The following is a 12,958-nucleotide window of genomic DNA, read 5'->3' as shown; positions in this document are numbered from 1 at the left end:
AGGCTATTTTAGGAAACAAGCCTTGTGATTTTACACTCCCATGCAATGACTGTCACCTGTTTGCATCCAAACCGTCCTCTCTAATATTCTAAGCTACGTGCTCCCTGCCTGTTTTCTATGTGTCTGGACACTTTTACACGTAGCACCCCTTCACTAAATCCTATCCGGCTGCATGTTAGAGGACAGGTTGCTTTAACGTTGCATAACGCTCCAGCCGTTTGCATGTGAAGCTGTTGCAGGAATACGTTGAGGTGAAGTAAGTGGGTTATGGTTCAGCTGCGATGATGTCCCCGGTGCCACAGAGGGGCTGCAGAACAGCAAACACGCTTCGTCTGCTAGATGTTTGCTCTGCTCAGCCTCGCCACAGTGGTCAGTCAACTTGGCACCCTGCCGTGCACTAGACTGGGAGCTGTGTATAAGGCTCACGTTGCTCATTTTTAATTAAGAGAGTAAGAGATTTATAAAAAAGATCAAATCACTAGATCTCAAAAGCACAGGAGAAAAACTCCCTTTAATTGTTCTAGTTTATATGATACAATCCAAAATTTACAACCATAGCTTTTCAAGCTGCGATAGATTTGCTGCCCCCTTGTGGTCAAACAAAGCTGGTGTCCAAACCTTTTTTTAAAAAATAGTGGCCATATTGCACAAAGCTTATACACTGTACAACAAACAGCATTTTAGTCCTCTCTGAGCAAAAAAAAAATATCAGGAGATACTGTCATCAATACTGGGTTTCTATTAACAAAAATAAAGCCACGAATAAATGTAATACTAGACATCAACGAACGCACACGTTTGATTTTTTCCTGGGTGCATGTGTGTCTGAGGTTAGTGCAACTATTTACAAGCGGAAATAAAGAGCGTCGTGTGTGAATGCAGGTACAGGGTGAGTGATGTAACTGCTGAAATACGGGGCAGCACTGGCCGCTGTGTAGCCGGGGAATAAAATATCACAGCGCGGATGCCTCCCGCGGACATGCGCAGTAGCTCCGTCCGCAGCGAGTCCGTGGAGTGTGGCGCCCCCTGGCGAGCAGACGAGGGATCGCCCGGGATGCTGCTCGGCTCCGACCTGCAGACTGGACAGAGGAGAAGCCCTGGAACCCCGAGCGGGTGGACTCCTCTTCAGGAGGGACTCGATGGAGAAAGGGCCGCTGAACTTCACAGGTCTGCTCGGGACAGACCTGCAGGCCGAGGCCCCGGGAGAGTGGACCGCTGAGCAAGGCACCGCTGGCCCGCTCGCGTTCTCCGTTTCCACCTTGGAGGCCAACTCGGGGAAGAGCTGCAGGATCCCTTTGAAGTGACGGCGCACCATCTTAGCGGTGATCTGACTGCAGTCCAGCTTCCAGTAGTTTCTCTTGCTCTGTGTTGAACCCAGAACCATTGGGATCTGAAAACACAAAGTGGTTTTAACAGGAAGCTACCGCCAAATTTAGTGCGTCGTGTAGTGGTTTCAGTCCCATAAAGAACATTATACTTTCACTATGTATATAATGTTAGATCAAAACTGTATTTACTTTAAACACTTTTAACACTTTACACTTTGTTCCTTAAACTTGAATGACAATCATGAAAATTCAAACTTTTACAACATTTACTGACCTTGATGAAGCATTTGTTGCTTGATAAACACACTCTGATGTTGTTCTCAAATGGTTTTCTGTCTTCGGGAAAACATGGTGCCATCTTGTCCATGAGCTGGAAAACAACGGGCTCGGGTTTAACGGCTTGAAGGCGGTGCGTCGCACAGTCGCACACCGGTTCGAGTCATTACCTGAGAAAAGGTGAGCATCTTGTCCGGAGCTTCCTGGAGGACGAGCGCAACCTTCGCCAGGTACGTGGCGCTGCTGCTGCGCAGAAATCGCGGATGCGGCGCCGCTGCCAGCTTCTCGGTTCGGTTCTGCATGTTGTGCCTCCGAGCAGCGCTTCCACAGACTTGGACCCGGGGCGCTCAGCGCCACATATAAGTCCTGTCTGGACAATGGGGGCATCGGAAGGTGTGTGCGCTGGGTTGATGGGCCTCTTTTCATGAGGAGATGAGCCATTGCTGCTGGAGGTGGGGTCACTGATGGCAGCAGTCGTCCGCCCTGAAACGCCTTGAACGGTAGCGCCTTTATTGCCATCATTCAACGTATTCATGAGATTAAAATGGATCCGTAGGACACAAAAGCCAGAGAGTGGGAAAGGTTATCAGTTAAAAAATAAGGCGCGTTTCAGTTTAGACATGAAGCTTCCAAGCCCAAAAACAGCACTCACGCCGAAGCTGCAGGTGGTGTCACCTGGTCCCGCTTGGGTCCACGAACACATTACCTGCGCCCAACACATGAGCTACACACTAGAGGCTCCACGTGCAACAAACAGCAATCGGCTGCATTCACTTGTTTCTGATTGAAGGCGTTTGGCTCTGCTGCTCGGTTTAAAGGAAAGGCTTCAAAGGTAATGACAATGGGAAATATGACACTTGTCCTGACATTAGTCAGTGAACTGGGCACTGCTGCCCATTCAGTTTAAATAGGACCATGATGCACTGCCCACATCACAAAAACACCAAACTAGATATACTATCCTATCAAATGTCATATATGTAATACTTCAATGATCCACTGTAGAATTCAAGTGTGGCCTCCCCGGTGTGGTTACTGCAGCTTTCTGCCCAGTGCTTGATGCCCTGAATTCAGATGAGACAAGGCGATAATCACTGGAATGTGAGCCAAGTACAGCCCACTCACATGCATTGTTAAAGCCCCATTTAGGGCGTCACATTCACGCCCATGCCACAGCGTTTGTCTGTGAGGGAGGTCTAGGTGTTTTTAAAGAAACTAACTCAATCTGATAAATATTAACTCTGCGTGTGTGCTCACTAACATGACACACTTAGTATTTGCTAAACGAAATGTCCATTGGAAACTACAGGGTTTTTTTCTTGTAGAGAAATGAAACTGGAGTATCAGTTAATAAGAACAACATTTTCTGCCTGAAGGATCTACAAGACATTTTACAACAACTGCAAAGTTATAGTGTTGTAATGTGTCGTGTTTCATTTTATACATCATTTGCTGGAAAAAAGACACAAAGAAGTTGTTGTTTCACATTTTCTGTATATAAATTGATGAAAAAGTCAAAGTAATTGTACACCATATTCAGACACTTGATCTTACTTATTGGATGTAATATAGTTTAATGTTGTTAATCCTCAATGCCCTTTTTACTATCAACGTGAAAACTCTGCTATGTTGTTTCTGGTCTTGGCACAGCATTCAATGAAACAGGAATATATATTTCATGCATTCCTTGTTTTTGCAGTTTTAATCCTTTTACAAGGTCTAATCTGTTTTCACACCAACAAGCAGCGACGCACTGCCAGAGAAAATGTCTGTAAAAACAAGGTGGGTGATTGAACAAGGACAGTGATGTTAATTGATGCTAGTTTGCACCACTCCAGTTGTTTTCACCAAGTCAGAAGCGCCCATTTAGACCGTTTACTGTAACCCAGCAGTCAAGCAACCAGGTGTGTGAAGTGACACTAGCTTCAATAATATAGTATATACTAAGCATTTGTTAAGAATAAAAAGCAAAGTAAATACATTTATACTGATGAAAAACACAAATACGTTAATAAAAAGTTGTTAATTCAAATGATTTTTGCAGCTAATTAAAACTCGTGAAAATGTTTATTATTCCACCCAGAAATTGCAACAAGGAACCTGAGTTGTTAGGTCTGATAGTTGTGTGGAAACAGGAAATCTGTAGACAACAACGTTACAGTGTTTATCAACCAAAACTTAAAAACCAAAAACTAGTTTAGGTTAGTTTCTAGTATTAACATTTGAAGCCTCAGAGCTTCTCCTCTGTCCAGTTTGCAGGTCGGAGCATCCTGGACGATCCCTCGTCTGCTCGCCAGGGGGCAGTAAATCTCACGGACTCGCTGCGGACGGAGCTACTGCGCATGTCAGCGGGAGGCATCCGCACGCTGAGCCTATTTTACCCCGGCTACACAGCAGTTACATGACTTACCCCTGTGCCTGCATTCACACATGCGGCTCTGTTGGATTTCTTAGTTTTCAATAAAACGTTTAAAGACTCTCCGTTCAAGTTTCATTTCCAACATCCCTGTGAGTGTTGCTCCCAACCAGAGCTTTGGTCTCATTAACATCTCAAATGATGGTTTGTGTTGTCCTGACGACAAGCTTTCCCATCGCCATTAAACAGGATCTCTTGTCATGTACTCAACCCCACCCAAGCATTCAGACCGCATTCATTTATGTAAAGGCCCCACTAATAGAATACACACCTCAATGCTCTCCCCAATTTAACTTAAAGACCCTTAAAGGGTCTGAACCAACCTCCAAAGAAGCTGTGGGAGTCAACATGTTAACAACCATTTTTGTTTTAGCAATTTAAACACAAGATTTATGTTAAACCTAGGACTGTCAGCACTCTGTTAAATTGTAACAAAGGTCCAAATTATGGAATACAATAAATAAGTGAAAGTTCCCTTAGATTTAAATTAGAAATAAATTATTTTGAAGAGCATGAACTTAAATATTTGTTGTGCTTCATAATTCTGCTTAGTGATTCAGTAAATATTTGTCATTGTACAATGAAGAAACCATTTTTTATTTGCTAAACTCAAGGTTCCATGCGTGATACACTACATATCTACCACAGAACATTAAAGAAGTTAATCAACAGAAGACACAGGACAGACCAAGTGAAATAAAATGCCATTTTATTGTTCAGCCGTGTCACAACCTCGTCTCCAAAATAAGCACAGCAGGACTACAACTGGTTTTGTCAACCTAGCTACCCTTGATAGCACATAAAACTGGGTTGTAATAAACCACCAATGATAGCGTTAAAGACTTTTCTGTCAGACATCCAATGATAGCATACAAAATAGTTGTTAACCTACCAGTGATACTGTATATAAAACACTTGTCTCTAGATTTATCCCCAACCCACCCGCAATTTCACCCCTCTCCCTCTTTAGAACATTTGTGACACTGACATATTTTATGCTTAAACAAGCACATATTAAGAATGCATAATTCTCCATTTTTGAGATTATAAAAAAACTACACAATGTTACACTTTAAGTCAGAGTACAATTCAACTGATTATTAGTGTTCTACACATTCGGCCATAAAACAAAGGAACATTGTATAATATCACTATAACTTAACACTACATGTAATATACGTTTAAAAAAAAAATTACAAATGATTAGCATTGAGGAGAAAATGAAGATGGCTAGTGCGAAGGCAAGCTGGGTCAGTACCATAACAGAGAGTGAGTTATTACAAAAAGAAATAAAAAAATAGAATAAGAAAAATAGAAAAAAAACAATGATAATACAGGCAAGGCTAAAACATGTGTTTGAAACTTAAGATCCCCTTGTGTGTGTACTCATCCATATAGGTAACCTGCTCCAAGACCTCCATTATGTGATTTTACATCTGACATTTTAACCCTTTCTTTGCCTTCATTTCGACTTACGTTAACATTCCCATTGAAATCATCTTCATTTTCTTGTGTCAGGCACTTTCCAAGACCCATTACTCATCTCTTTACCTTCGAGAACTCTACAGGCCAATCATAATGCTGCTTCAGACAATACAGGCCAATCACAATGCAGGTTCCAACAGAATACAACTGCAAAAAGGGCAAAGGACAGAAACTGGATTTAATATGCCACCACAAGGATGCTTCTCTTACAACTAGTAAATAAGAGGTTGGGCGAGATCTACCTCACCAATTCTACAGGTCGGTGTCAAACCAGGCCAGCTGGTTGCTGTCCATCAGGTCCTGGGTATGGCCGAGGTCAGGCAGCGGATCAGTGTGGTGGCCCAGGTCGGGCAGAGTATCAGCATGGTAGTCAGCACCTTCCATCATTGGGTCCAACAGGGAGTCCTGGCCATAAGCTGCCGGGTAAGCCCGGTAGGCTCCATCTTATAGACAAAAACAAAACATTCCACATCTCAGAACAACGGCCTGTCTTATTGTGAAACAGAGGTCAGGTGTCAATATCAAGTGGCAAAACATTGCCACAAAGCAGAGTAGCAGTTTCACTAGATAACGAGACACTCACCATCCTGTCTGTAGGCCAGAGGGTCTCCCTGAGCTCCCATGTCCAGACCCAGGTCTCCAGTCTTTAAAGCACAAACAAGTGATGAGTAGGATACGAAATGAAAATAAACTGATGGCATTTAATTACTTGTATTTAAACACTTCACTTCCAAAGATATTACATATTCGAAACCTGCAAAGTGTACCTTGCTGCTGGTTTTAGTGGCGAGTGTGTGTGTGTGTGTGTGTGTGTGTGTATATATATATATATATATGCACCTCATTCCAGGCCATAGGCTCAGTTCTGAACAAAGAGCTAGTCAGCTCCACTGACAGACGTTTCTTGTAGTCTTGGGGCTTGTCCTCAGACATGCGGAAAAGCACAGCTGCAGCATAGGTTGCTACAGCGGAGAATGCAAAGTAAGTCAAGTAACTCTAGCCGACAGTGACAAAGAATAGTGCACGTTGTCTTTATCTGCATGTTTATACTCACCAACGCCCTCATTACGGGAGTGCAGCAGCTCAGTGAGCGGTGCGGTGGCTCCTTCAGCTTCGATTGCCTCAGCAGCTTCCTTATCCTGTGCCAGTTCACACAGCACACCTGCTGCCACACGTTGGATATTCTCCACCGGAGAATACAGCAACTGGAAGTAGCAGGAAAAAAATACTGATTTTACCAATGTGTATTGATTCAAAGGAAAACAATAAAATTCTAATTACATTTAGATCCAATTAATTTGATCTAAGAGTCTTATTTATATGTTCCTGCAGTTAAATTCCACACATAGCAAGTTAGTTTTACCTGGACAAAGAGTGGAATGGTGTTGAGCCCTCGGATAACAATTCTGTTGTGAACATCCCGGGCCAGGATGTGCAGAGCCCCTGTGCAGCCTTCAACTATTTCCTCCATACGCACACCCTCCTGAATGTTTGAGGAAGGCGATAAAAAAATAAATAAAAATACACAAATTAGAGAAAACACCACATTTCAAGGCATATATAGTGCTAGAAGGGTGGTCTGTTTCATTACACACCACAAACTGCTGCTGGTTTCCTCCCATACTGGTGCGCCTCTGGGTGTCCTGGTGAGCCCTGACAAGCAGCTGGACCAGGCGAGGGATAGCTCCTTGCTCCCTCAGAGCGCTGTGGTTGGCTGGGCAAAGCGCCAGGTTGCGAATCAGACCAACTGTGGCCTAAATATGAGGAAGAGCATACAGAAATTGTATCCTTTTCACAACAGAGCCGAAATTTATAATTAAGGTTGATGCAAAATTATGCTGATAGAAAACCATGGTGAGCAACCATGCTGACCTTGATAAGTGGCCAGTGGGACGGAGGGTGTAGTAGTTTGACCACCACAGGCAAGCCATAATGAAGGCGCACAGCATTTTGAGCCATCTCAGCATCCTGGTGGCGAGAAGTCAGATGACGCAGGGCACAGACTGCTGGCTCTGTGATGTCCTCTCTGTCACCAGCCCGAAGCACTGTTCGCACCAGAGCCTCAATGCCGCCAACCTAGAATGAGATAAATCGTTATAACTTGTACTTACGATGCGTTTTGTAAGAAATAAAACCAAACAAAAATGGCTTGAGGTTAAGCATCTTTGGTCCAAATCATACCTGGCAGACCATGAGTTTGTTACTGTAGTTGTTGCAGGTCAGATTGGAGAGAATGCCAGCGGCACATGTCACAACATTGATGTCATCACTACCCAGCAGCTGAACAAGGGTGCCAAGGAGGCCTTCCATACCCTCCTAGAGAAAGAACACAATTCTCCATTTTTAATTTTAAAATGTCATTTGTTGGTACATTGCACTCCAACATATTAATAAATGTATGTTAGTAGTAGCAATTATTCAGAAAGTCTGCTGTACCTGCTTAGTAGCAGCATCTGAAAGATTCCTCAGAGTCCAGAGACAGTTCTGGACCAGACGCTGGCTAGGATCTGTCAGGTGAAGTCCCAGGGCCTGCATACCACCTACACAAAGACATCAAAATATAACACACTAATTACACCAGTAAACCTTCAACTTAGTAGCAAATGACAAATGGACATCAATCTGAGAGCCAGTAATTACTGCAGATAGCTACATCCAAAGTGTATATTTTGGATGTCTTCCAATTATTTTTCTGTACAGTGGATGTGTACATACCAGCCTCTACAATAGCAGGCTTGTTGCTTGAGCAAACAGAGAGCACCTTGAGCACTCTACTTGTGGTCCACAGCAGCTTCTCGTATGTGAATGTCCTCATGATGTTGACCAGGGCCTGTGGGCCACCACTGGCCAGAATGATCAGCTAAAATAAAGACAGTGTTACATATGCCGTGCTGAGTGATAAGCAGATACACATTGTATCCGTTTAATCATAAATGGCTAAATGTATGTTTGCACTGCAGTACCTTGCTTTCCTGGTTGCCATATGCTAGGATCTGCAGACAGTCGGTAGTGATTGCCAGAAACTTGACATTTGTGTTAGACAACAGGGCGACCATCTTCTGCAGTCCACCAGCCAGGCGCACAGCCATCTTTGCCCCTTCTTGATGCAACAAGAGGTTGTGGAGAGTGGTGATAGCATAAAACAAAACGCTGTCCACTGGTGAGCTGGGGAACAGAACAACAAGGATAAAGCCTCCAAGCAGCAATTTATTCATCTAATTAAACCACAATCAGTGGTTCTCTTTAAATGATAACCATGCACATGCAGGGGCTGAAGTGGTGCTGTTGGAATTAACTTACATTTTACTTGTAGTAATAAAATAAAAGTAAAATGAATTTAAACAGATTGCTCAAAACTCTGACATTTTATCTGGAAAAGTTCAACATCCAGTTCAAGTGATAAGTTATATTTCCACTTGATTTTTGTTTTCCCGTTACAGACTGCAGTATATTGTTCACAATTTATTTTTCATCAATTTTAAAAATAGTCAGTTACAAATTTTACATGATTTGCCTATTAGCTACTATTCATTAGTGAGACAAGCACTTTCTGGTAAAATGTGATCTCCAGCATTTTTAGAGCCTACCGTTTCCTCAAAATACACAAAGACACTGAATGTCTTTAAATATGTTGAAACTTTACACAATGCCATGAAATAAGCAGTACTTGAAAAAAGTCACTTGAAAGAAAATTCTAGCAGTATTTAAAATGACTGACTCATGAAATAGAATATACAGCACTTCATTCATTCTCAGGCCATTATTCCACCCTTTGTAATGTGATTCCAGGTGCAAACTCAAACGCACTTGACTCACCAACAGGTCCCAACTTGCCAGCCTGCTAACTGTTTTGGCTTTTCATTGAGAATGAAAAGCACAAAAGGGGGAGGAAGACATATCACATTTTCTAACTGAACTGGTCTTTAGCTGGTTGGGAGATTTGGAGGTGGTTATTTGAGATGAAAGAGCAAAACTGGTTTTAATTTGGCAATTTGTCCAATAACGACTGGGGTGACTTACTTGTTTTAATGTGGTTTCTGTGCATGTGATGGTAGGTTATTAGGCTATTGTTTGAGGAGAGCTATACTACAACAAAAATTCCTTTTCATAACAGCCAAGTCATATTTACTTAACTATAACTGAGTCATAGTTTAGCAGCAGAGTTCTTTGTTATGCATTTTAACACTGTACACAGCCTTTATAAGGCAGTTTTTGGGCTAGCGCACCATCTGCAGCAGCCACCATTCATTTACGAAAAATTATTATGTTTAACCCCCAATGTCAGACAAAGAAAATCGAACAATGAAATCAAACCTACACGGGGATATAGTGTTAAAAGTTAACACAAACTTACTCTATTTATTTTTATCAACTTAATCCCCTTGAATGTTGGCACTTCTGTTGGGTGTACATTACAGTTTGTGGTCTTACCCCAACATCTTGACCAGGGCAGGAATCCCTCCAGACTTGAAGATTGCAAGAAGCCCCTCACGATGGTGGGAAAGGTTGTGTAAGGTGCCAGCAGAGCAGCGAGCTGTCTCCACATCACCACTGTTCTGCATGGCACGAACAACTGCTGAAACCATTTGTGGTGAACGCATTAGGGCGTGTCGTGATGCCTCCTTCTTGGACAACTGATGCACCATTACAGCCGCTTTGTTGACAACAACCTAGCAGAGACAGTGTTTGTTAGCGGGGCTCAAGAAGCAACACAAACTGATCTTATACCAGAGCATATTATGACATAAGTTACACATGTGGTAACACTATGATGTTTGTTTGTGTTACTTTATTGATTTATATACTTACCTGGTCCTCATCATTAAGCAGTTTGGTAAGCTCAGGAATGGCACGGGTGGCCAGTTCAGCATCATCTTGATAGTTAATGAGGTTGACAACAGCATGTTTAAGCATCTGAGAGGGCTCTGCCAGACGCTGCACTGCTGTTGGGTGGGTGGCGTCCAGCTGGGTTGGTGGGATCTGAATGCCTTCCTCTAAGGTCTCAGGGAACATAGCAGCACGTACACGCTGGGCCCGTGTCATGGCATAACCCTCCATGTCTAAATGTCATGAAATATGACAAACACCACAATAAGATTTCACAGTCTTATCATTACTCCTAACTATCTCAAAACTGCAAATTTTAGGATGGAGATGTCATTATGTTGCATACCTGTGGCCTCAGGAGTAAAGGGCTGGTTGAACTCCCAGTCATAAAGAGTTGGATCGTCCTCCTCAGCATCAGGGTTCCCCTTCCCACTTAGAGATGGTGCAGTGGTGGTGACGCCAGACTGGATGCCTGAGTCCAGGTAGGACTGCTGCTGCCACTGGCTCACAGCAGCTTTACTGTCTCCCATTGCCATGTCCAACTCCATCAAATCAGCTATACAACAAAAGATGAAACACCACAAATAGGTGAAATGTTATTCCATATGCAACTGGTTGGGAAAAAAAGTAAATATGTAACCATGGATTTCATACAATTCTTTTTGTAGATGCGTTTTATCCCCACAATGTCCCAAGGCTTAAATAACTAAACAACTCAACTCATCAAGGACTATTATGATTTGTACAAGATTAAACTTCTCAATTTACATTAAACTGTGTGATGATGGAGTTTTTCATACTTACACTGGGTAGCCATTGTTCTTGCCTGCCCTCAGCCCGCACAGCAGATATGTCTGTGAAACAGTGAATAGATAAACAGGTGAAGAAAAAAAAAAGTACTGAACACTGACTTCTTGTTTCTCAATGTCAAACCTAATCCCGACGTGTCTGCGTTTCTCCTACGCGCTACCTGCGTCGGCTTCTCTTGATTAAACGCTTGTTTGACTTGCTAACGTAGCTGCGAGGGGAAATGCCGAGCCTCCACCTCCAGCCGAGAGAGCAAAGCCGTGGGTATTTCCAGGCCAGCACGAACACAATTCACCATTCAGCAGCAAAGAACATCAAAGGCATATTTCTCCCCCTCCCCCTACACGGCCAAGTTCCGACCTCGCAGCTTGGGTTTCCAATGAGAAAAAACTAACGTTACCCCTCCGCTCCGCAATCACTTCCACTACTCCACCTCTCGTGCTGTGTCCGACTATAACAAGCTACTGGACAGTTTTCACTACATAACGTGACGGCACATTAAACCCATTTTAATTCCGCGTAGCTAATTCGTGGCCGAAGCACTAGCGCGTATTAGCCACTGCTGCCAGCTAACAGGTTGACTAGCTTACCTTGAAACCTCGCTAAGCTAACTGTTCCCCCAACATGCGTAGCTAAACCCACGGTCAGTTAGCGAACTAGCGAGCTAGCTAGCTAGCTAACATAAACAAACATTGTTTGAACCTTCACTTACAAAATCCAAATGTTTACGACTCGTCCGCGAGTCCAAACTATACGCGGAGCCGTTACAAATCAATTCATTACTGGAATGCGAGTTTCAAGGAAACCTCCAGATGTTTCATTCTCGGACTAGCTTAGCTAGCCAGGACGTAGGAAAAGTAGATCCAAGCGCCACCGTACAAAACCTGCCGTGCTGCCAGCCAAATCAGAAAACCCCACCGGAGCCCCCACCCTAGCCAAAGATGATTTTCTTTGGCGAAACACCTTTTGACGCGGAACACATCCGTTATATAACTGTAATCAACACAACATCCTTACCAGTGTCGAGCGGCTCCTCCGTGGTTCTTGTCAGAAAAAATGTCTCCTTTCTCCTGGCTGAAAATAGGAAAAGAGCTGCTAGGTGAACCACCCGTACAAGTCCGAACCACACCCGCTGCTGCTCCGCCGAAGATGCTGCTTCCGCCCGTGCAATCGAACATCAAGATGGCGAAGGAGAAAATATAGTATTCTGCCGCGCTAGGAAAAATAGGTCGCACTACATACAAAGTTTTAGCATTTAAACGACTATCTAACAGTTATCTCAAGATTTTTAAGATCTACAAGCGATTATCCAATGTAGTTTTGACATCTATTGACGTAAATGAAACATGTGACATTTGCAATGGTGAGGGTATGTGAAGGGTATGTAAAAGAAACGTGATTTATGAGCTGTTGTGTTGTAATATATAACAGCCGCAAACATTCCTCTAACGGGAAACATCAGGGCTGCGGATCAATTACCTTACTCATTCAGTCTTCCCACAGTTAAATGTGGACTTACTTTAGGTAAGGAATAAACTCCATATGGTTATTTCAGTCATTTATTTTATATGCATTCCCATTATTTTTACTTATTCACAAGCATTTTGTATATGAATCATTTTATAGTAAATGAAATAAAAATGCACCCGCATTTACAGTACATTCACATTATGTCTGTTCATGTGTATGACACATGCTCCTGATGAGGAAAGATGAAAGTCCAAAGTGTGATTAGGGAGCATGGTGCAGGAAGTAGAGCTCACACACCACTTACCAAAGTATTTAAATCTTACTGTAATACTCTGTATTGTGGTCAGGT

General features: G+C 43.0%; 2 protein-coding genes across 4 annotated transcripts; both read right to left on the bottom strand.

Moving 5' to 3' along the window:
• Window positions 1-485: 485 nt before the first annotated feature.
• On the bottom strand, window positions 486-2,476 carry si:rp71-45k5.2 (uncharacterized protein LOC560783 homolog). The gene is made up of 3 exons (XM_029167301.3): window positions 1,775-2,476; window positions 1,603-1,698; window positions 486-1,390 (listed from the first exon to the last, which is right to left on the bottom strand). Exons 1-3 carry the CDS (start codon window positions 1,904-1,906, stop codon window positions 845-847), a joined length of 774 nt encoding a protein of 257 aa, XP_029023134.1. The 5' UTR covers window positions 1,907-2,476; the 3' UTR covers window positions 486-844.
• Window positions 2,477-4,712: 2,236 nt separating this feature from the next.
• On the bottom strand, window positions 4,713-12,314 carry LOC114865743 (catenin beta-1-like). 3 transcript variants are annotated; one of them, XM_029167130.3, is made up of 17 exons: window positions 12,157-12,314; window positions 11,137-11,186; window positions 10,679-10,888; window positions 10,315-10,565; window positions 9,937-10,175; window positions 8,469-8,670; window positions 8,221-8,365; window positions 7,942-8,045; window positions 7,687-7,821; window positions 7,378-7,581; window positions 7,101-7,259; window positions 6,869-6,988; window positions 6,560-6,710; window positions 6,346-6,467; window positions 6,089-6,149; window positions 5,748-5,948; window positions 4,713-5,652 (listed from the first exon to the last, which is right to left on the bottom strand). In XM_029167130.3, exons 2-16 carry the CDS (start codon window positions 11,147-11,149, stop codon window positions 5,758-5,760), a joined length of 2,307 nt encoding a protein of 768 aa, XP_029022963.1. In that variant the 5' UTR covers window positions 11,150-11,186; window positions 12,157-12,314; the 3' UTR covers window positions 4,713-5,652; window positions 5,748-5,757. The 3 variants fall into 3 exon arrangements, with proteins under 3 accessions (XP_029022963.1, XP_029022961.1, XP_029022962.1); XM_029167128.3 differs by having other exon boundaries at window positions 5,753-5,948; XM_029167129.3 differs by lacking the exon at window positions 12,157-12,314 and adding an exon at window positions 11,852-12,016 and having other exon boundaries at window positions 5,753-5,948.
• Between the last annotated feature and the right edge of the window lie 644 nt (window positions 12,315-12,958).

Source organism: Betta splendens, chromosome 11, assembly GCF_900634795.4.
Source record: "Betta splendens chromosome 11, fBetSpl5.4, whole genome shotgun sequence".
In the NCBI taxonomy this organism is placed as follows: domain Eukaryota; kingdom Metazoa; phylum Chordata; class Actinopteri; order Anabantiformes; family Osphronemidae; genus Betta; species Betta splendens.
The sequence above is the reverse complement of the archived record's forward strand: the minus strand, read 5'-3'. Positions and strand labels throughout refer to the sequence as shown.

What these genes read in the sequence shown, in the direction of transcription:
- LOC114865743 (XM_029167130.3), bottom strand. An exon ending in AGCCTATGGCCTGGAATGAG is followed by an intron (nt 6,150 to 6,345) that starts GTGCATATATAT and finishes TGTGCTTTAAAG; the next exon opens with ACTGGAGACCTGGGTCTGGA. An exon ending in TCTGGCCTACAGACAGGATG is followed by an intron (nt 5,949 to 6,088) that starts GTGAGTGTCTCG and finishes TTTGTCTATAAG; the next exon opens with ATGGAGCCTACCGGGCTTAC.
- si:rp71-45k5.2 (XM_029167301.3), bottom strand. Translation starts at nt 1,906, where the DNA reads ATGCAGAACCGAACCGAGAAGCTGGCAGCGGCGCCGCATCCGCGATTT. An exon ending in AGATGCTCACCTTTTCTCAG is followed by an intron (nt 1,699 to 1,774) that starts GTAATGACTCGA and finishes GTTGTTTTCCAG; the next exon opens with CTCATGGACAAGATGGCACC. An exon ending in GCAACAAATGCTTCATCAAG is followed by an intron (nt 1,391 to 1,602) that starts GTCAGTAAATGT and finishes TTGTGTTTTCAG; the next exon opens with ATCCCAATGGTTCTGGGTTC.